Raw genomic sequence first — 24031 nt, forward strand, 5'->3', positions numbered from 1 at the left:
TAGAAACTTGATACTAAGAGTATTTGTTGTGGGGATGCTTTTTACAGTATGTTAATTAATAGATTGATGTATGAAATTTGAAATTTTACTAGATATTACTATAATAGGCAATTCATTTGATCCTCTTGGGACAGATTTCAAAGATATATTTTACAGATATAGTTAAATATGTATTGCAAAGTTTGGTACAGAAACTGATTTGCCATTAAAGTAGATGTATATGTCCCTGCCAACCCCCTTTAACAAAATTTGAGAATAGTATGGTTTAACTAAGAGTGAAGCTAAAATTCATTAGTTGAATCAGGCCTCCTCTTTCAGATGTAAAATGGGCATTTTAAAAGATATGTGCTGAATTTTCCAGAATATGAGGTCTTGCTACATTGTAGTGTCAAGTATATTACTTGTAGAAAATTAGTAGGTAAGGAACCATTTTCTGTCACTTGATAGAGGTACGACATATCATACAGTTTTAGCAAATGAAAGGGAGATGAAATTACTTGTTTGAAGTAATATGTAAGCAGATTTTCTGTAGTGTGAGGGTTTGAGGGAAACATATGAATGAGCATATTGAAAATGTTTCATAAAATAAGAATGTATATTTAAGCTCTTGTAAAATGATGAAAAAGAATCTAGATGCTAGATATTAAAATTTAAGGTATTGATTTTGTATAATTTTGAAACGGATCTCATTCTATACATAGCAAATACTTAATAAATATTTGTTTAATGTCAAGTTTATGAGTTTCCAAGTGTTCATGATTTTATGGTAGGTATTTTTCCAAAGACAATCCAAAAGGGTAAACAATGCATAAAAGGAAAAGTTTAAGGGAAAATAGATAAGTTTTTTTTTTTTAAAGTGTAAAGTTAAACATATTGTAAGAAAGAAGCTGCTCAAAATGAGATATCACTGCATACCCACTAGGATGGTCATAATTAAAAAGATGAAGAATAGCAAGTATTGATAAGGATATGGAGAAATTGGAATGCTCACACATTACTAATGGGAAGGTTAAGTTGTGAGAAACAGATTGGTAATTCCTCAAACAATTAAACACAGACTGTCCATATGACTCAGCAGTTCCACTCCTGGCTATGTACTCCATAGAATTGAAGAGAGGTATTCAAACAAAAACTTATGTGTGAATGTTTAAAGCAGCATTATTCACAATATACAATAGGTGGAAACAGTCCAAATGTTCATCAACAGATGAATGGTTAAAAAAAATGTGTATTCATACAATGAAATACTATTAAGCCATAAAAAGGAAGTACCAAGACATGGATGAACTTTGAAAACATGCTAAATAAAAGAAGCCAGACAAAAAAGGCAATAGACTGTATGATTCCATTTATATGAAATATTCAGAATAGGCAAATCCAGAGACAGAAATAAGATCAGTGGACCTTAGAGTTGAAATGGGAAGTGACTATTTAATGGAATGATGAAAAAGTTAACATTGTTAATGTACTTAATGCCATTGAATTTACACTTTAAAATGGTTAAAGCAGTGTATTTTATCACAATAAAAATATAAAAAAAGAAACCTTTTATTTTGGAATTTACACATTTTAAGAAATTTTGGGGCTGGGCTCAATGGCTCATACCTTTCCCAGCACTTTGGAAGGCTGAGGTGGAGCATCACTTGAGGCCAAGAGTTTGAGACCAGCCTGGCAACATAGTGAGACCCCGTCTTTACAAAAAATAAGAAAATTAGCTGGGCATGGTGGCATGCACCTATAGTCCTAGCTACTCAGGAGGCTGAGCCCAGGAGTTGGGAGATTGCAGCGACCAGTGATTGTACCACGCCATCCCAGCATGGGTGACTGAGACCCTGTCTCAAAAAAAAAAAAAAAAAAAAAGAAAGAAATTTTGGGAGAGCTCCTACGATATGAATACGAATTCTAGCATCCAGGGCTCTCCGGTGTTTGTTGGGCTTCCCTTTGCATTCGAGGTCGAGTTACTATAGTGCTTCCCAAAGTGTTGGTGTTTAAGATGATTTTAGGTGATAAGGATATTATTGCCTAGGATAATAAGAAAAAACAAGCAGATTTAAAGAAAAATATGTACCAAATAATCACAAAGATGAGAAGCAAATATGGCAAAAATTCATGATGATGGTATTCAAATTAATGAAGTTTATTCAATGAAGTTTTAGAAATACTGGATAGTCTCAAGCTCTGATTTTTCTGGTGAGTTCAATTTAGATTACCATCACTGAGTAAACTCATAAGTATGTACTTTATGGACTGGTGATTAGAAAGGGAGAATGGAAAAATCGATTTTAGTTTTTACTTTTTTGTCTGATGTTGTAGCAAAAACTGATCCTAAAAATGAAGAAGAAGAAAAGCGACGAATTGAGGCTCGGCGAGAGAAACAAAGGCGCAGAAGAGAAAAAAACAGTGAGAAATATGGAGATGGATACAGGTTTGTGTTTAGTAGATTCAGAAAATTGGGTTCATTAAAAAATAATTTCCTAGAATAGGCAATTACATTGATTGTAATGTGAAAAATTCCTAAGATTCAAATGAAAACGTGATCAAAAATATATAGGGATGCTTTTGATTTTTGATATTTATGTGTAGTCACCACTTAGAAAACATAAGAAAAAAGAGATTCTATTCTTAATGGTAATCTGAAAAACATAAAATGTCCAGAAACAGCAGTATTCTTTAAAAGAAATATGTACCACAACTTGAAGAAAACCACAAAGACCCCTTAAAATTTGAGTATATGATGAAATAATAGTGATATTCTTGGATAAGAAAACTAAATATTATTATACAAGTATATAACTTCTTTCTAATCCATATTCCAAAGAAAATTATGAAAAAGAAGAGTAAATTAGTAGGTACTAGCTTTTCTATATATTGAAACATTAATAAGTGGTAATAGTTAAAAATATGTGGTAATAGACAGAGCTAATCAATGTAACAGAATTATTAGCCTGTGAAGACTGCATTAATATGTAAGAATATAATATATACTAAAGAAATTACTAACAAAAGGAGAATTGAACAACTAAATAATAAGAAAAAATCGGTTTAGGTCCTCTTCATCTACCACCTAGAATGAATCCAGGTAGATTAAAAACTTAAAAAAAATGGAAAATTACAGAAAATAAAATGTTCTGCAAAGGGAAGATTTTTTTCCTAGCTTAAAAGTTAGTTATAGAATAAGTTACAAGGAAAATGATGAACAAATTTAGCTAACTAAAAACTTAAAACTTGAAAGCAGACAGATTTGGGAAATATAAACATAAGAAATGATTAATGTCTAAATTAGATAAAAATCACTCAATTTTTTTTAAAAAAGAGAACTAAGATATCTAATGCTTAATTTGCTGGAGGAATGATAGCTAGTTAATAATTTTAGGAAAATTGGCCTGGTACAGTTACTCATGCCTGTAATCCCAGCACTCTGAGAGGTTGAGGCAGGAGGATTGCTTGAGGCCAGGAGTTTGAGACCAGCCTGAGCAAGAGTGAGACTGTGTCTCTACAAAAGACAGAAAAATTAGCCAGGTTCGGTGGTGTGCATCTGTAGTCTCAGCTACTCTGGGGGCTGAGGCAGGAGAATCACTTGAGTTTGAGGTTGCAGTGAATTATGATGACTCCATTGCACTCTAGCCCAGGTAACAGCAAGACTGTCTCCAAAAAAAAAAAAAAAACTTAGGGAAATTGTTGAAAAGTAATTTAAATAAACTGAAAATTTAAGTAATATTATAGTATACCATTTTATTAGTGAAGAGAAAAGAAATACTGATTTGCTAACTAAGGTGCAGGACATTATTATAATTTGCTGATGACTGTTTAGTGTTGTAATTGCTAGAAAGCAATTTAGCAGTTTTTAAAAACATCTTAAATTTCCTCATGTCCATTGATCTCTCCAAGAAAATAATCTAAAAATATAGAAGAGTTTAATCTAAAAAGATGCCCATCATAACATTATTTATAATAGCTCCAAAAAGAAATCAAATGCTAGTTATAGAGAATGATCAAGTATATGTAAGGTTTGATAACATCCCTTTATGGGCTCTTAGGCCGTTGTTAAAAATGAAGGTTATAAAATCTGTAATAACATGGAGAAAATGCAGGTAAAATAGATAAGTATATATACAAAATGTAAATTATTCATAGAAAAAAAGACTTAGGAAAACTTTTAAAAAGGACTATAATTGGGTTTTTTCAATCATTTTCTATGAAAACATCCCAGGTACTACTTTAGCTAGGAAAATAAAGAATATGAAATTTGAAAAGTAAATTCGGTATATTGTCCATCACAATTCACAATCGCAAAGATGTGGAAACAACCCAAATGCCCATCAATACATGATTGGATAAGTAAACTATGATATATGTATACCATGGAATATTACTCAGCTATAAGAAATAACGAAGATACGACATCTCTATGGTTCTCCTGGAGAGAGTTGGAACCCATTATATTAAGTGAAGTATCCCAAGAATGGAAAAACAAGCATCACATGTACTCACCAGAAAATTGGTTTCCCTGATCATCACCTAAATACACATCTGGGAACGATACCAATCGGATATTAGACTGAGGTGGGGGGTGGGGGAGGGGATGGGTGTATGCCTACACAGTGAGTGCATTGCGCATCTTTGGGGAATGGTCAAACTCGGGAAGGGGGGGTGGGGAGGGGAGGGATATATACCTACATGATGGGTGCAACGTGCACTGTCTGGGGAACGGACACGCCTGGAGCTCTGACTTGGGGAGACAGGCGGTACATGGACAACGTATGTAACCTGCAATTCTGTATCCCCCATAAGATGAAAAAAAAAATATATATATTTTCGTTCTTTAAAAGTTGACTTCTCTATGTAGCATGAAAAGAACTAAATGTTTCCCATCAGTGAATTTTCTAGGTAGCTAAAATTTTCTCTTCCTTTAAAAGTTTAAGAGAAGAATCCACAAAACCTTTTGATGGAAGTCTTTTTTAAATGTACGACTTTCCTTCCATATTAAACAGGGTACTCTTTGTTATTAGTTGGTCTTAATATATACATTAGTATTGTTTATGTAAAATGTAGTAAAAGAAAATTCAGTTGCATCTTAAGTACCAGATGTGTTTTGTTTGTTTGGTCTGTCTTTGATTTTAACCTGCTAGATATACTTGTGTAATATTAGTGTCTAGCTTTAATAATCTCTATCCTTTTCTGTTTTGTAATTACTAATTTATTGGGACTTGAGAAACAATAGGATTGAACTTATTAAGAATTAATCCATAAAAAGAAGCTTTAGTTCTAAGAATACTGCTATTTTTGGTCCTTGCAAGTATCTTTCCCACTCTTCATCTCATAATTCCTTCTTTTGGCAGAGGCTTACTTTGGTGTGGAAACGAATTGAAATTGTCAAATGTGTAGGAGCCAAAAAATGATTTTGCATTATCAGATTCATTTTTCTATTTAATTACCCTGTGAATGCTTTTCCCATTAAAAATTGTAGATTTGGGTATGGTATGTTCATGTTAATATAAGTGTTGTGACTTAGAGAAAATGAAAGAACTGAGCTTTCATTTAGCTGTTTTCTCCATAACTCTAATTATAAACCTGATTATGTAACCAAAAGAATGTCAATCAACTAAATTATCATTTTAGGATAAGAATTCTTTAAAATAGTCTACAATTATTTTAATTTACCAAAGCAGTTTTACTTTGAGTTAGGAGAATTAGAGATTGAGTAAATGACTATTCTTGTGATATGTTCCTTAGGATATTTGAATGCTTTCAGCATAATAAAGAGGATGGAAAGGTGACTATGTATACCTAAATTTAAGGGAACACAGGGAGAAAGGGATGGATGTGTGAAAGGTGTACACAAACAACATTGGTGAAGACGGCCAAAAGAGAAGTGCAAAGTAGTCTTACGAGAGGTAACTTCTAAATAGGGATGCAGGGAAATCAGGAAGGCTGCATGATGGAAATGGTATTTGAACTGATCTAGAAATGTTAGGGTTGCCGGAGGAGTTGAGAGAGGCAGCCCAGGTAGAGGGCATGGCTTGATGTAAAAGTGAAGAAATAGAAATATTTTATTGATATTCAGAAAATGGAAAGCTGTGTGGAATGAAGTGATTACTGAGGTGAAATGTATAATCTGATTTAATTATTTAATGAAGACATGTTATATGTGAGATACTGTTCAAGATATTGGTGGGTAAAGCCAAAAAGATAGGAGAGATTAGGAAATTTCCTAGTTGGCAACTGAAAGCATTTTGACTTTACTTGGAGCCAGTGAATCCTTTTGAGCTGTGATGTGCTGTTACCTCCTTTAGGAAGTAACAATATTAATTGAATACTTACTATGTGTCAGGAAGTGTTCTAAGAGCTTTATATGTATTAATTTTTTTTAATTCTCATGAGATCTGTGAAGGGTCTCAAATCATTAACATAAGAAAACCAAGGCCAAGATGAGTAACTTGCCCAAGGTCACAAAAAGTTGCTAGGATGTAAACCCAGGAGTTGGCTCCAGAGCCTGGTTTCTCAATGAGGAAAATAAATTTAATAACATTGCAAAGAGTTAATTGGAAAATGGAGACTGGAGAGAGAAACCATTTAGGAGTCTGTTGTCATAATTTAAGGAAAAGGAAATAACAGCATACATAAGGCTGAAACAATTAAATGAGGGAATTCATTCTGGAGTGGCTCTTGAGCTTCTAAATGTGCGTTTGTCCAGTCCAGGACTATTAGTTACTCTGAGGTGGTCTTTAGGGGCAATACTTTTGATCACCCAAGAGCTCCATGAAAATGAATTATGGTTGTCTGGTGTGCCACTTGACTTTGTTGATACTACCTTAGTGGTTTAGAAGCTTGAGGATGGAACATCATATAAAATAAGTTATGGAACTTTGGAGCTTGGTACTTCTTGAGGTTTGCTTTGGGCTTTTTATTAGTAATTGGTCTCATCTTGAAGTGAATGGTTTATAGAGCCAATGATTCCTCTTTTCTTACGCAGACACTCCCAGGTGGACTAGAAATGCAAACTGGTGTAATGGCTGTGCTAACTAGACATTTAAAGAAATACTCTTTTTTCTGGCTTAAGCTAAATTTAAGTCAGTCATAAAATGGTAGGAAAAAAAAGAAATCATTTATGCTGGTAAAATTAGTTTCAATGGTATATTCTTATGAACTCTTTTCTAAGTGAATAAAGTAATATTTAAAGAAAAACTTTTTTCTTTTTAGAATGGCATTTACGTGTTCATTTTGTAAATTTCGAACGTTTGAAGAAAAAGATATTGAACTACATCTGGAAAGTTCTTCACACCAAGAGACATTAGATCATATTCAGAAACAAACCAAATTTGATAAAGTAGTTATGGAGTTTTTGCATGTAAGTATCTGTTTTTGAAGTGCGAAACATTTATCTGATGTGAATTTCTTTCTTTCTTTTTTTTTTTTGAGGCAGAGTCCCGCTCTGTCACCCTGGCTAGAGTGCCGTGGCATCAGCCTACCTCACAGCAACCTCAAACTCCTGGGCTCAAGCAATCCTTCTGCCTCAGCCTCCCAAGTAACTGGGACTACAGGCATGTGCCACCATGCCCAGCTAATCTTTTCTGTATATTTTAAGTTGTCCAGCTAATTTCTTTCTATTTTTTTAGTAGAGACAGGGTCTTGCTCTTGCTCTTGCTCTTGCTCAGGCTGGTTTCAAACTCCTGAGCTCAAATGATCCTCCCGCCTCGGCCTCTCAGAGTGCTAGGATTACAGGCGTGAGCCACCGCGCCCGGCCTGGTGTGAATTTCTTATAATTTCATTTTTCAGTTTCCCATATCTCCCATTTTATGTTTCTAAAAACTTAATTTACTATTTATTTAAAGAAAGAGTTGTTTTAAAATTAACCCAGAATTAGATATAAATTCTGGTATGATAGAATTTGAATTTATTATTTGAGAAATAACTTTACATTTGTTACAGTAGTTTCTGGCTGAAGTGTCACAAAAGGAATTCCTTTAACAACTGTTTATTGATGTAGATTCAGCTGTCATTCATTGAGAATCTACTGTGTGCCTGGGGTTATGCTGGATACTTTCATTATTTCAGTTGGGCCTCCTAACAACTCATTACCATGAAAGATCATACAACAGTTAGGTGACTTTGTCAGTAGGTGGCAGAGTCTGAATTTAGAGCCAGAGAGCCTGGTGTCTGTTTAGTGTGCGTTGTTTTATCAGTATGTAGTAATCAATGGAATAGTTTTTCTTACATGCCTATGAAAGATGCTATGTCAGGCATTGAAGACACAGACACTATCTTCAGTGAACTAGTAATAATTGGAAATTGAACACATTCACAGATACACAGATGATATAGTTAAGTGGCAATGCCAGGAATACAGAAATTGAGAATAGATAATTAGTTCTTACGTAGCAGATATTATATCTTCTATAGGATAAGCATGGTGCTAAGCATATACTGAGTGCTCATTGAAAACTATTTGGATTCTTCCTATTTTGTTTTCTAGGAATGTATGGTGAACAAATTCAAGAAAACATCTATTCGTAAGCAACAGACAAATAATCAAACCGAAGCAGTCAAAATAATTGAAAAAGATGTTATGGAAGGTAAGTAGTTAAATTGTTTTATTAATTTTACATGTGTATTTTATATATCATAACCTGTTTCAATGCAAATGATAGCAGCTAGAGTGATATAATACACAGTCATATATGCTATAGCCCTGAGTTACCAGAAATGAACTTTTTTGACTTCCTGTTCTCATGTTTACAAATTTACCACTCTCTACCGTTATCTCTTTCACTTCAGTTTCAGAGGAGAAGTCACCTTTTCCTCTAGATGAAAGATACTTCTATCTGTCCTCTGTCCCTCTTATACCTTCTCATCTTCTGAAGTTCAAATTATGAACTCTTCTGTTTTTCGGTCTTTCCTTCTCTTTTGATTCCATATCTGGAGCCTATAAATAAGCTCTTACATCAAAACAAAAACAACCAATCAACAAAAGGAATAAAAGAAAGGGAAAGAAAAACTAGACAATAGTTACTATAAACCCTGCCTTTTCTTTTTCTCTTTAAATAACCAATAGTTCTTTAAGCATAGCCCACACTGGGCTCTGCTTCTTCACTTCCCATGTATGACTTTATGCACAGTAAACAACTTTCTACTACCATTAGTCTACTGAAACTGCTCTGACAGAAGTTACCAACACTGACTTCTGTAGGTTCTTTTGAATCATTATCTGCTATAACATTTTTTGATAACTACATTCTTTGTGAATTATTTTCCGTCCTTAGTTTCTGTGGCACCTCACTGGCCTAATGTTCTCTTTATCCCCTCATCATTTTTGCAGTCTCTGTGCTTTTCTTTCTCTATCAGTTTTTTAGAATTTGGTATTTCTCAGTACTCTGTTATGATCTCCATTAGCCTCTCTCTTTATATTGCTTCCTGATGAATTCATTTACTTACGGAGCTCAAATTAAAATCTAGATGTTTATTAATTATACATTATATCTCTGGCACAGTCTCTTAACTCTGGTCTCATACATCCAACTGTCTGTTGGTATCTGTCCACAACTGTCACACAAAATCAATATATCCAAAAAATTTTCATCTCCTTGAGCATACCCTACCCCACAAAGACAACAAAACAAAAACTTACAGTTATCACCTTCATTTATATTGAAAAGGGGCCCCACCATCAACAAAGCCAGAAGCATAGAGTTATCTTAAATACTTTATCTGTAGCACTGTGTCCTATTCATTATATCTTTTAAATATTTGCCAAGTCTGTTTTAAATACTACATTTGTTCAAATTCTTATCCGTTCTCTTGCCAATTATAGTATTTTTCTAACTAGTTTGCTTTCTTTCAGTCTTTTATATCTCTAATTCTACTACATGATCTTATTACTTCAGAAACTTTCAGTGGCTCTCCATCTTCAACAGGATAAAGTTCAAATTCCTACACATGGCACACAAAGCTCTTTATAATCTAGGCCCTTCTCTTTCTTCTATTCTCATCTTTTGTCTTTTCTTTATACTCTGCCCCAGCCATATTGAATTACTTGGAATTCCCAGAAAGTGCCACTTTCTCTCATACTTTACCTTTCTCTTGCATATGTTTACACCTTTACCTGTAATTAACCCCAATCACTATTTTCAAGATCCAGAATATTTGTTCCTCATGAATCCAATTTTGCCATCTGTTCCCTTTGCCATACCCTTTCACATTCATAATTGTGGAAATTCTTATTTTACTACAAAATCAACATTTGTTTTCCTTTATATTTTTTGGGGGAATGGATTTATAGGCCTCAGAACATGATTGTTTAACATGATTAGGAAATACAGTGTAATTATACCTTGCAATTTTAATCTCTATATTTTCAAATCTATACATGTAGATTTATGAAATGTGGTAGAAAAACCTATTAATACATACTCTGATCCTTTTTGTGGAAGAAGGGGTATAAATAATCATGGAAAAACTAGTGAAGACTTGACTGGTCAGAAATATATGAATCATTTTTTAATAATTGGATTTCTTTTGTAGGTGTTACTGCAGATGATCACATGATGAAAGTAGAGACTGTTCACTGCAGTGCTTGCAGTGTGTATATCCCTGCTTTACACAGTTCAGTTCAGCAGCACTTAAAATCGCCTGATCACATCAAAGGGAAACAGGTAAATTTTGATCTGTCTTAATAAAGTCGTTGAATTATCCATCACTCCTTTATTGTCCTTAGGCCATTGTTTCTCACCTACTTAACCTACATACAATCCTATTGCTCTCATATGTGAATAACTAAGTATAATCAGGAGAGGCATTAGAATGTAGTGGTTAAGATTGTGGGCTTGGGGCCAGGTGCAGTGGCTCATGCCTATAATCCTAGCACTTTGGGAGACCAAAGCAGGAGGATCGCTTGCAGCCAGGAGTTCGAGACCAAGCTGGGTAACCTAGCAAGACCTTGTCTCCGCAAAAAAAAAAAAAAAAAAAAAAAAATTAGCTTGGTGTGGTGGCATGCACCTGTAGTCATAGCTACTGGGGAGGCTGAGGCAGGAGGATTGCTTGAGCCCAGGACTTTGAGGTTGCAGTAAGCTATAATGATATCACTGCACTGTAGCCCAGGCAACAGAGTGAAATTCTGTATCCTAGTTAGATAAATAGATAGATTGATTGATTGATTGATTGTAGCCTCTGGAGCAAGACTTCCTGGGTTTGAATCCTGGTTCAGTATATAACATGTGTTAAGCAAGTAAGTTAAACTTTTTTTTGTCCAAGTTTCCTTATCTGTAAAATGAGGATGGACAATCATTCTTTTATGTGATTAAGGATTAGATTAATTAAAACATATAAGGCAATTAAAATAGTGCCTGATAATGGTAAGCATTCAGGAAATTATAGCTGTTGTTGAACTGTTGTTTTTATTAACATTTTTTTTAAGTTGTTACAAAATGATTTTGTGAGTGCATGTAGGTGTGTGTTTTAGAATAAAAAAGATTTGATTATTACCGATACATTTTTCTAATGGTTGGAAAAAAAATTAAAACGTAGGATTAGTAGTTACCATCTATTGTTACATTTTTTTGAGTAGAATACTCCTGAAAAATTTACTGTTTTTTGTTTCATTAGCATATTTCTGCTTAAGTATTAGTTGGCTTTATTTAGTCAAATTTACTTCAAACAATACAAATGTTTATATTGTGGGAAATTAGTTTGTTAAGAAAGCAAATTTAAAGATTCACATATTAAAGACTTAAGTTTTGAGTAGAGCATACCTGAGTCTTAAATTTATATTTTGTGTTGAAGTGAACCTCCTTTAACTCAGACTTCTTCTTTCTTTAGGCAGTTTGAGCACATGTAGTCTTTTATTACTCTTTGCACTTTCTGTTCCTTGGTATTCTCTTGATAGCTTTTTGGCAACTAGACATTCTGTATTATTACCTTTCTTCTTCTGTATAATACAGTCTTACAATAACTACAGCCTAGAGAAAGACTAATTACTCTTGTAATGTGAAAAATTATTGTTTTTTGACAGCATGAAAATTAGTAGTTGGGAGCTGGGGAGATAGACGTAGAGTGGAAATGAAAGAAAGCAACTATCTAGTAGATCTAGACTTGTAATATTTGGGGACTGAGTGTTTTTTTTATTGAAGCTGGTGGACTTGAGTCTTTATTATTTTAATTTATAGATGATTTTGGTCACAGTAGTATTTGTTGCTCTATAGCTGAGTTTGTCAGAAAGTAAATCATTTAAATCTAAGAATTTGAACATAAATGCTGTTTTAATTATGGAACTAGTTTTCATGGCATGGTTTTCAAGTACCCTGAGTGTGTTCTGTTTTTTTTATAGGCTTATAAGGAACAAATAAAACGAGAGAGTGTCTTGACTGCTACAAGCATTTTAAATAATCCAATAGTGAAGGCACGATATGAACGTTTTGTTAAGGTAAGATTTCAGGGCAAAAGTTTTTCGGGTAGTATTGTAGTACTGTGATAATTAAATGGTGATGTAGTAATTCTTTGTGATATTTAAATATAGCATAACATAATAGGAATAGTTTTACTTAGTATCTTGCATATAGGTAAAACATCTTTTTCCTAATTATTGTAATTGGCCAGGAGGGGAATAGTAAGTGATTCCTCTCTTATCTCCTTTCTAGCTCTGAGTCAATTGAGAGATACATAAGAATTGGATAGAAGATCAAAATATTAGCTTTATTCTTGATTTAAAAATAAGATTGACTTGGAGAATATGTCTTAGAGGTGTAGTTACTGTGGACTTTAATATTTACTCCTAACTTAAACTTACATTCCCCCAACTTCTGTTACTGGCCCAGATGGACATCACTAGGCTTCCCCTAGTTTACCACACCACGTAAAGCAGACTAGAATATACCCTTTCCATTGCTAGGAAGACCCAAAAGAGGGGACCCAGAAGGGAATGAGTTACGTACACTCAGTTTCTTCTTCCAGGCATACTAATTAGGTAAGTCATTCCTCTTCTTTGGATAAAAGTTGGAGAGGAAGCAGGACGTCAGACGTGTTGCTTCAGGAGGGCAGGAGAAAAGAGGTTTGCTCCTAATGTTAGGAAACTCAGATGTGAATGATTGATATACCTGACTCACTTTATTCCTCAGGGTTTTTGACATATATTATTGCTTGAATCCACCTTGATGTAAAATTTATTTTAAACACTTATTGTACGAATAAGAACTTACTATTATTCAGGAAATCAACAGAAATAAATTTTAGAATTTAGTTTTGAGTCTTTATAAAATAATACCCACCTTAAAATCATTCTACACTGAAGAGAGCTGTTATGTTGAAGATTTATAAGAGTTATTTATATTAGTAAATATTTTGTAGCTTAAATAAGTGTTATTTATTTTGGCTATTATGGTGAGTACCAGATCCTCTGTGAAGAAACCTGATACATGTTTAATGACCATCAAATTATCCCTCAACCAGTGACTTCCAAGTTGCATAATCTCACTTCTTTTGGCTTGCTTCTTAGGGGCTTATTTTCTAATTGGTTAATCATATCATCACTGTTTACTACATTCTTGACACTGCTTTAAAAAAATGAATACAGTTCTGAATTGAAATTTTATGGGAAGTATAGTGCTCAATTTAGCTATGATGCCCTTATCAAAAGGACAAGAGCATCACAGCTATATTAGGAAAAATTAGATTTTTATACTTGCTTTGTCACAAGTTTTGAGAAGTTAGTAGTTTATTGATGTAGGAAAGTGTTTTTTAATGAGGGAGGAATATAAAATTAGAATTTCTGTAGTGTTTTCAAACTACACAATTGAGTCACTCATGTAACGGGAGATGACACGGGTGGGAGTGTCTTGCTCATGTGTATATTGTAGAGAAAGCACCTGAACTTAGGAGAACTCTTCTGGAACCTTGTTACTCAGATTGTGATCTGTGGACCAGCAGTATTAGCATCACCTGGGGGCTCTATTAGAAATGCAGAATTTTAGGTCATACCCAGGCCTACTGAATAAAAGTCTTCATTTTAATAAGATCCCAGTTGATTCCATATGCATGTTAAAATTCAAGAAGCACTGGAGTCACATGAGTCAATGATTTCTCTTTGTTCGACATTCCTTTCTGCTCTGTTCCCTATTGTCATTCCCCAGAACATTCATTCTCTGCTCATGGTCAGCTTTGGGCATGGCTTAAAAATCTTTCACTGGCAAGTGCTCTGAGAAAATACCCCTTTAAATCCTTTTCCCCATCAAATAAATTGATAAGTTCATCAATCTCTTAATTCTCCAGCCGTATCGTCTTGTTCTATCTTCACTCTGCTCTGGGCGCTTGTGATCACCCCTTTCAACAAGAAATGCTGCTGTTCTTTTGCCCTTTTAGTTTCCAACACTATGCCATCTGTGGTTCGCTTTATTAATTGTCTGTCTCGCTAAAAAAATACTATGGAATTGTGCCAGTACCATGTTTGCAAGGTTTTCATCCAGTTCACAGTAATTTTACTTACTGTCAATGTAATGTGTTTCCTATAGTGACTGTTTCAAACCTTTTTCACGTCCCGCATTCCAGATTTCATACTTACTCTCCTCACTTCCCATATGCTTATTTCTTCTCTTGCATTACGGAGATTGAGACCATTAGATGTAAGCTCAGTAAATGTTCTCCTCTCTGCCATATATATGTGTATCTTTCCCTAATCTTTATTGTTATCTGTGAGGGAAGATATTCTTCTTTGCCTTTCATCTGTGTTCTTGTTTTATCATTTTTTCCCTTACTTGCAAACTGATGTTTTTCTTGTCTTTTTCTGGTCTTCCCCAAACAGACTTGCTTATGTGTTCCCTAAACTAAAAATGACTTAACTTTTCCTAGACTTTGGCCCTCTCCATATTATTGTCTCTTCTCTTCCCACCATGCTTGAAAAGATAGTTTACCTTGCATGTGCTTTTTGCTTCCTATTATTCACTTTTTAAACTAGTAGTTATCAACTGGAGGAACGTAGTGAGAATCACCTGTGAGGTAAAGAGCAACCAAAAAGCTACCTACGCCTTTTTTCAGACCTTCTGAATTAGTGTTTTCCAAACTTCTTGATAAATATCTCCTGAAGTGCTTCTTCAACATGCAGGTTACCAGTCTTCCACCCTGGGAATTTTCATTCAGGAGGTCTGGGATTGATTCAGGAATTTGTGTTTTTAGCAAGAGTTCTAGGACTTGACTAAATTAAAATCCGCGAATGTGGAACCAGGGCCTGCGTATTTTGAGAACTTCACAGGAAATTATGAAGATATATTCTCATACAACTGCTAACTCTTACTTATATCATACTTTTAAAACTGTTCTTCCTAAGATTACCAGTGATGTAATTATCAAATCTAGTGGCCTTTAAAAAATGTTAACATTATTATCATTTTAAACATACAAAAGTTAGGGGGATAGTATAATAAATCCTAAAGAACCTCATTCAGCTATAAAGATGATCAACTCTAGTGACTTTTTTCAGTCTTTTTGTACTTTTATCTATTTGTATAATTTGGCAGTGTTTGTCTTTCACTTAGTCTTGAAAATATTTTACCAGATAATATTTTACTTTATTGGGTTTCCTCCTGCACCAAGTATTCCTTCTCTTCTAACTTCTGCCACTGTGTACAGTATAGGTATTTTCATAGGGTTTTATTCTAGCCCTTTTTAACATTTAACTTCTCTAGTCCCACCCCAGGGCTGTCCTGTTTACAGTGCACTGTATGCAAGCAATTCACAAATGTAAATATCTACTTTGAAGTCTCCTCTTTTAAGTTACAAATTTATAGCTGCCTGTTAAACTTTTAGACATCTGAAATTCTGATTGTGCATAGCATACACCTACCTCCTCCTTTCCCTTTTCTTTTCCATTAGAATGGAGATTCTAATTATCTATTCTATTAATGCTGAAATGCACTAACATAAATGCATTAACATTCTGTTAATGCTGAAATGCACATCTTTTGCATTTCCCTGTTCTAGGCTCTTAGAGTAGCCCCTAGTATCTCTTCTCTGGCTACTCCACTTCATCCTGCACATTCCTACCTGGTTAATCATAAAGGGTAGCACCAGTCTTAATACTTGCCTTTTTAGTAACCTTTACTGACACTTCATTTCTTACCACATTATTATAGCTTTCTTAGTCCAATTTATATGAGATTTGACTCAAATAAATAATTTAAGTATTTAAATAAAATATTAAAATAAAATTGTATCTGTGAATGTTTACTGAATTAAAGATTTGTCTACTTTCTTAAAGTAGAAATGAGGCATGATATCTAGTAGAAAAAACAAGGTACCTGATTTTCATTTGAGTTTTAAAGAGATCCTATAACAGTAGTACATTGAATACTGGTATAATTAAGTAAAATGTAAATTTTTGCATCATCTGTTTGGTTTCTACCACAAATCATGTATTTGCCTTTATCATATATATGATTTTAGAAATTCAGTTAAGAAGAAAATAGGACCTTTAAAAGTATTCCATCTTATGAAATATAAAGAAATGGCTTCAGTAAATTATATACCCACATTGGTAAGAAATAGGTACTCAACAAATATTTAATAGCTTTGTCATAAGTTAAAATAAAAAGTTTCAAATAGTATTTCTTCTTCATGATATAGCAAATAAAAATGTCCTGATGTAAAAATGAATGTGCTGATTTTAAAAGCCTTGTCTCATGTTTTTAGGGTGAGAATCCTTTTGAAATTCAAGATCATTCTCAGGATCAGCAAATAGAAGGAGATGAAGAGGATGAAGAAAAGATTGATGAGCCTATTGAAGAAGAGGATGACGAGGAGGAGGAGGAGGAAGTAGAGGGAGTAGGAGAGGCAGAAGAAGTGGAAGAAGTGGAGGATGTGGGAGAAACTGGAGGAGTAGAGGGTGCGGGGGACACAGAGGAAGGTGGGGAAGTAGGGGCAGTGGGGGAAGTAGAGGGAGTGGGGGGAGTAGAGGAAGAAGAAGCAAAGGAAGAGCCTGTTGACATCCCTCCTGAACAACCTGAAGAAAATTAGATATAAGGTATTAGATTTAAAAGGAGCTTTAAATTTCTGTCCTAATGTGGAAAAGGATAAGAATTTCATTAGGTTATTAAATATGAAATGTCCAGTTTCGAATCAAAAGTGTAGTTTATTGTATCTCAAACAAGAAACAGTACAATTATGCAAAAGTGTGCGCCTAAACTATCGACACAGCTTTGCCATCTTAACAGTAGCTTGTTTATGCCAGCAGCAAAGAAGCCTGGAGAGTGAATGGCGAGGAAATTGCGAAAGGCGTTTTTCACAGCTTGTTGAGGGTTGAATATTTTTCCTTGGAAGAAGTGGTCCAAAGCCTGAGAGAAGTGGTAGTTGATGCAAGGTCTGGTGAATACAGTGGATGACAGAGTTTCCAAGTTCAGCCTCTGTAGTTTGAGCAGTATTGTTTGTGTGACATGTGGTCGAGCATTGTCTTACAAGAGAATTGGCCTGTCTCTGTTGACCAAACTCGGCTGCTTAATTGCAAGCATCCTCATCATTTGTCCAACTGGTTGCAGTAGACATCCGCTGTAATCGATTGGCCAAGTTTCACAAAGCTATAGTGGATAATACCAGCGCTGGACCACCAAACAGGCACCATTAGCTTTTTTTGATGAATATTCAGTTTTGAACTATGTTTTGGCACTTCCTCTTTATCCACCCATTGTGCTTAACATTTGGAATTGTCAAAAATAATCCATTTTTCATCACATATAACAATGTGGTGTAGAAATGGTTCGCCTTTTTTAATTCATACAGTACTCATCTCTCCAGCTTCCTTACCTTGCCAATTTGTTTCTAATGGTCCAATATTGTTGGAATAGTAACATCAAACCTTGCTGCTAATTCATGTGTAGGTTGAAATGCATTTGCTTCCCACTGTAGCTCTCAGCTCATCATTATCCACCTTGGTTTTAGGTTGCCCATGTGGCTCATTTTCAAGACTAAAATCACCAGAACAGAACTTCCGAAACCATCGATGTACTGTGCGTTCATCAGGCACATCCTTCCCAAACACTTCATTGATATTTTGAGCTGTCTGCACTGCATTGATTCCACAGCGGAACTCATATTCGAAAATAACGCAAATTTTTGACTTATCCCTGGTTTCACAAAAGTTGTGCTAAAAAAAATTTGAAAGATAGTCACAAGCCAAACCGTGTGTTTGAAATACTGAGGATGTACCTTCACAGCAGAAATAAAACTAGAAGTGTGAAAGTGAAGTCAGAGACGTCAACTTAGTACTTAAGGAAATTGGACATTTCATACTTAATAACCTAATAGCTTAAAATATGAGTTAACACCCATGTTGCATGCATTCCACACATTAAAATTGTGTTTTATATAATTTCTAAATGTTTGACATTTGTTTAATAAAATGACGGTAAGATTATTTTAGTTTAGTTTTTATAGCTACCAAACTAGATCTGATAAATTGTTTGTATAATTTTTAAGCTTGATTTTTATTACTTTATTGGTGTTAAGGATAACAAACATGTATTAGTAGTATATCTATTCTAATCATTTGAACTTAAATGCTGCTCTTGGGAGTGAATATTCAAGTGTGCATTAAGTTTTTGAATACTTACCCTAGAAGAGATAAATTGGGCAAGTATTTTGTGCTCTGACTGTGTATTTTTTTATAGCATTGGACATTGAATAGTAATTTGCGTTAAGATACGCTTAAAGGCTTTTTGTGACCATGTTTCCCTTTGTAGCAATAAAATGTTTTTTACAAAATCTTTCTCCCTGGATAAGCAATTTAAATGAAATAGTTGATCAATTAAATGAGTATTTAAAATAAAGATTTGCCTTAATGTATGAGTTCAGGTCACAGTATTTCAAGATGATTGAGAAGACTTGAATTAAAGAAAATTTTTTTCTCAATCATCATATTTTTAATGTATGACTAAAATATTTTTTTTAACACATTTCAAATAGAGGTCAGTCTGTAACTGACCTTGTTTATACTTGTTTCAGTTTGTTCCTTTTCTCTGTGCCTGTGTCGGATCTTGAAATCTTCCTGAAAATACATTTGAATACAAATAAGTCTTCTGTATTTGCGTTAGTTCTTTTGTCATGTCTGTTTTTGGCTGAAGAACCAAACTGTCTTTTTTCAGAATAATTATTTCTTTTTCAAATATTTCTCTCCCTATTTTTCTTTTTTACTTTTTATGGCTTGTATACTTAAGGATCTCATAAGTAATTTATTTTCAAATGACCATCTGTCTATGTCACTGAAAAGTAGTGCTCTATTTCTTTGAATCTTTACTTTGGCGTCTTTTGAGAGAGGGGCTTTATTTCAATGAAATTAGCTTCTTAAAGTTTTGAGGCATTGGATGGATGAACGTATGGGTGTATTAAATAGCAAGGCATTAAGCGGATGAGTATATGTGCATGTGTAGAATTCCACAGGTAATTTCTCTTTTTACACAAAAAGGCTTTTAAAATTAGATTTTCTGAATGAGTATGGGTTTTTTTTTTTTTTGAGGTGAGCTAGGTTTGTTTACCTTTAAGCTGGGAATATCTAGTAGAGACTTAACATCTAATTGTAGGGATTTGGAGCCAAACAAGAGAAAGTTAATTGAAGACTAGAGAAATTTGGATCCTGTGTAGGAGTCTGTATTTATTTGTAGGCTTCTGAAAGCCTTTTTGCTTAGGATTTCAAATTTTAAGGATAATAGGACTTGATTAACCCTCTTGTTTCTCCTTTATTTTAAAATACTTATAAGGGCTAAATAACAGAGTGTTCTGGGTTATAGTTAGTATTTGGTTCTTTTGATACTAAGTAGGGTAATTTAAAAAATAACTGAGATAGGAAACTTTTAGAAAGAATGCTGGCTGGGTTTGGTGGCTGATGCCTGTAATCCTAGCACTCTCAGGAGGCTGAGGGGGGAGGATCGCTCCAGGTCAGGGGTTCGAGACCAGCCTGAGCAAGAGCAAGACCCTGTCTCTACTAAAAATAGAAAGAAATGATCTAGACAGCTAAAAATATACACAGAAAAAATTAGCTGGGCATGGTGATGTATGCCTATAGTCCCAGCTACTTGGGAGGCTGAGGCAGAAGGAGTGCTTGAGCCCAGGAATTTGAGGTTGCTGTGAGCTAGGCTAACACCACGCACTCTTTCCAGGCAACAGAGTGAGACTCTGTCTCAAAAAAAAAAAAAGTAAAAGACCAGCCTGAGCAAGACCTCATCTCTACTAAAAATAGAAAAAAAATTAGCTGAGCTTAGTGGTGCACGCCTGTAGTTCCAAGCTACTCAGGAGGCTGAGGCAGGAGAATCGCTTGAGCCCAGGAGTTTGAGGTTGCAGTGAACTATGATGACCTCACTGCACTCTAGCACCCAGCAAGACTCTTTCTCCAAAAAAAAAAAAAAATTCTATATAACAAGAATCCTGTGTAACAACTTCTTGGTAAATGTTTTAGAATGAGAGATAGGAAAGAGCATCTAAGTAGTATTTTTGTGGAACTTTATACAGATTAGCTTATTTGCAAGGTATTAATAAAGTGTATTTTGTTATGCTTAATTCAAAAATTCAAATTTATGTATTTCCTATTGCATAATTTGTAGATGGGTTAGTTTATAGGCAGATTAATTTTTGTGATCTGTAGTGTTTATATTTTCATTGCTTTTATATAATAAGGATTTATATAAAACCTTTAATAACCTTTCAACTTCTATTTTCCAAGTATTGTTTTCTTTATTAAAAAGTAAGATATTAAAAAGTGAGATATAGAGTTTTAAATAACCAAAGACATTTATTTACAACCTGTACAATTGTTTAAGCCAGATTCCTAGGGATTATCTTATATTCATCCCTTTTTATCACTTCCTACCTTCAATTTATCAGAAAGTCTGTCCTACTTCCAAAATTTATTAGCCTACTTTTCCACCTCCACTGCTACCAGCCTCGTTCAAGTCTTGGTCTTCTCTTCCCTGGACTATTGAAATAGCCAACTAATCCTGCTTCTACCCTTATCCTGCTAGGCTCAGTTTTTTACAAAGAAAGATAAGTTTTTAAAAACGTAATTCAGATAATGTTAATCTCATGCTTGCCTTTTTAATTTTTATTTCAGCATATTATGAGGGTACAAACATTTTGGTTACATTTTATGTCTTTGCCTCACCCAAGCGAGGATTAGAGGCATACCCTTCCCCTCTACAATGCTCACCTCATCCATTAGTTGTGAGTTTACCCGCGCTTAACCCCCTAATCCCTGGAGAATATTACTACTGTATGAGCATCATAGTGTTGATCAGTCAGTGCCAATTGGATGGTGAGTACATGTGGAGCCTATTCTTCTGTTCTTGTGATACCTCACTTTGGATAATGGGCTCAAGCTCTATCCAGGAAAATATGAGAGATGCTAGATCACTGTCATTTCTTATAATTGAGTAATATTCCATTGTATGCATATACCAAATTTTAATAATCCAATCATGAATTGATGGGCTTTGGGTTGTTGCCACATCCTTGCGATAGTGAATTGTGCTGCCATAAACATTCGGATGCAGACGTCTTTATTATAGAATGTCTTTTGCTCTTTTGGGTAGATGCCTAAAAGTGTTATTGCTGGATCAAACGGTATTTCTATTTTTAGCTCTTTGAGGTATCTCCAGATTCTTTTCCACAGAGGTTGCACTGATCTGCAGTCCCACCAGCAGTGTAAGAGTGTTCTCATCTCTCCACATCCTTGCCAGCATTTGTTTCGGGATTTTTTGATAGAGGCCAATCTCACTGGGGTGATATCTCACTGTAGTTTTGATTTTGCATTTCTCTAATGATTAGAGATGTTGAGCATTTTTTTTATATGTTTGCTGGCCATTGTTCTGTCTTATTTTGAAAAGTTTCTGTTCATTTCCTTTGCCCATTTGTTGATGGAGTTGTTTGATTTTTTCTTGTTGATTTTTTTTAAGTTCTAGATAGATTCTTGTTATCAGCCCTTTATAGGATGTGTAGAGAGCAAATATTTTCTCCCATTCTGTAGGCTGTCTATTCGCTCTAATGATAGTTTCCTTGGCTGTGCCAAAGCTTTTTAATTTGATCAGATCCCATTTATTTATTTTTTTTGCTGCTGTAATTGCTTTGGGGGTCTTCTTCAAAAATTCTTTGCCTAGGCCGATGTCTGAAAGGGTCTTCCCAACATCTTCTTCTAGAATTCTTAAGGTTTCATGCCTTAGGTTTAAGTCTGTTATCCATCTTGAATTGATTTTTGTGAGAGGTGAGAGGTGGGGATCCAGTTTCAATCTTCTGCATGTAGCTATCCAGTTTTCCCAGCACCAGTTATTGAAAAGAGATTCTTTTCCCCAGTGTATATTTTTACCTCTTTTTGTCAAAGATTAGATTACCATATGTGGATGGTTTTATCTCTGAATTCTCAGTCCTGTTCCAAAGGTCTATGTCTCTGTTCTTGTGCCAGTACCATGCTGTTTTAATTACTGTAGCCATGTAGTACAGCTAGAAGTGTGGTAGACTGATACCTCCCAGTTTGTTCTTTTTACTTAACATTGCGTTGGCTATACGAGGTCTTCTCTGGTTCCATACAAAGCATAGAATTATTTTCTCTAGATCTGTAAAGAGTGATGATGGTGCTTTGATAGGGATTGCATTAATTCTGTAGATCACTTTAGGTAGTATGGACATTTTAATGATACTGATTCTACCAATCCATGAGCAAGGTAGATTTTTCCATCTGTTTACATCTTCTACAATTTCTTTTCTTAGTGTTTCATAGTTTTCCCTGTATAATGTCTCTCACATCTTTCTTTGAATATATTCCTAGATATTTAATTTTCTTTGAGGCTATTGTAAAAGATATTAAGTTTTTGATTTGAATTTCGGCTTGACTGTTATTGGTGTATATGAATGCCTCTGATTTGTGTGTATTGATTTTGTATCCTGAGACTTTACTGAATTCATTTATCAATTCTAGGAGTCTCTTGGTTGAATCCTTGAGGTTTTCTAGATATAATATTATATCATCAGCAAAGAGCGAGAGTTTGATCTCATCTGCCCCCATTTGGATGCCCTTACTTAATTCCCCTCTCTTGTCTAATTGCTCTAGCAAGGACTTCCAGCACTATGTTGAATTGAAGTGGAGATAGTGGGCAACCTTGTATTTCCTGTTCTAAGTGGGAATGTTTTCAATTTTTCCCCATTCAGTATGATATTGGCTATGGGTTTATCATAAATGGACTTGATAATTTTAAGGTATGACCTGTCTGTGCTTATTTTGTTAAGAGTTTTTTTATCATAAAGGTGGGCTGGACTTTGTCAAATACTTTTTCTGCGTCTATTGAGAGAATCATGGTCTTTGTTCTTGCTTTTATTTATGAGGCGAATTGCATTTATAGATTTGCATATGTTGAACCAGCATTGCATCCCTGAAATAAAGCCCACCTGGTCGTGGTGAATTATTTTTTTAATATGCTGCTGAATTCGATTTGCTAAAATTTTGTTGAGGACTTTTGCATCTATATTCATGAGGGATATTGGTCTGTAGTTTTCTTTTTTTGTTGTGTCCTTTCCTGGCTTTGGTATCAAGGTGATACTGGCTTCGTAGAATGAGTTAGGAAGGATACATGTTGTGGAATAATTTCTGTGGTATAGGTGTGAGTTCTTCTTTGTATATTTGGTAAAACTCTGAAGTGTAGCCATCTGGTCCGGGACTTTTCCATTTTGAGAGGTTTTTAATTACTGCTCCAATTTCTGAGCTTGAGATTTGTCTATTCAGAAATTCTGTTACCTCCTGGGTGAACTTAGGGAGGTTGTATGTTTCCAGGAATTTGTCCATTTCCTCCTCATTATGTAGTTTTTGGGCATATAGGTTTTTATAGTAATCAAAAGTAATGTTTTGTATTTCCGTGGTGTCTGTTGTGACCTCTCCGTTTTCATTTCTAATTGAGTTTATTAGAGTCCTTTCCCTTTGAATTCTTGTCAGTCTTGCAGGAGGGGTGTCAATTTTGTTTATCTTTTTGAAAACCCAGCTTTTGGTTTTGTTGATCTTCCGTATAGCTCTTGTTCTCAATTTCATTTA

At 34.6% G+C, this 24031-nt stretch overlaps 1 protein-coding gene across 2 annotated transcripts in view; it reads left to right on the forward strand.

Annotated features, from left to right (window-relative positions):
• Window positions 1-18781, forward strand: part of ZNF326 (zinc finger protein 326) — a 35268-nt gene extending 16487 nt beyond the window's left edge. For both annotated transcript variants that reach the window (XM_069478190.1, XM_069478191.1), the window contains 6 exons: window positions 2314-2425; window positions 7201-7348; window positions 8474-8573; window positions 10519-10649; window positions 12320-12415; window positions 16669-18781. In XM_069478190.1, the coding sequence (XP_069334291.1) occupies window positions 2314-2425; window positions 7201-7348; window positions 8474-8573; window positions 10519-10649; window positions 12320-12415; window positions 16669-16992 (911 nt within the window). In that variant the 3' untranslated portion in view covers window positions 16993-18781. The remainder of the gene's footprint in view (window positions 1-2313; window positions 2426-7200; window positions 7349-8473; window positions 8574-10518; window positions 10650-12319; window positions 12416-16668) is intronic.
• Window positions 18782-24031: the final 5250 nt, after the last annotated feature.

The sequence above is a fragment of the Eulemur rufifrons genome, chromosome 8 (assembly GCF_041146395.1).
Source record: "Eulemur rufifrons isolate Redbay chromosome 8, OSU_ERuf_1, whole genome shotgun sequence".
Classification (NCBI taxonomy): domain Eukaryota; kingdom Metazoa; phylum Chordata; class Mammalia; order Primates; family Lemuridae; genus Eulemur; species Eulemur rufifrons.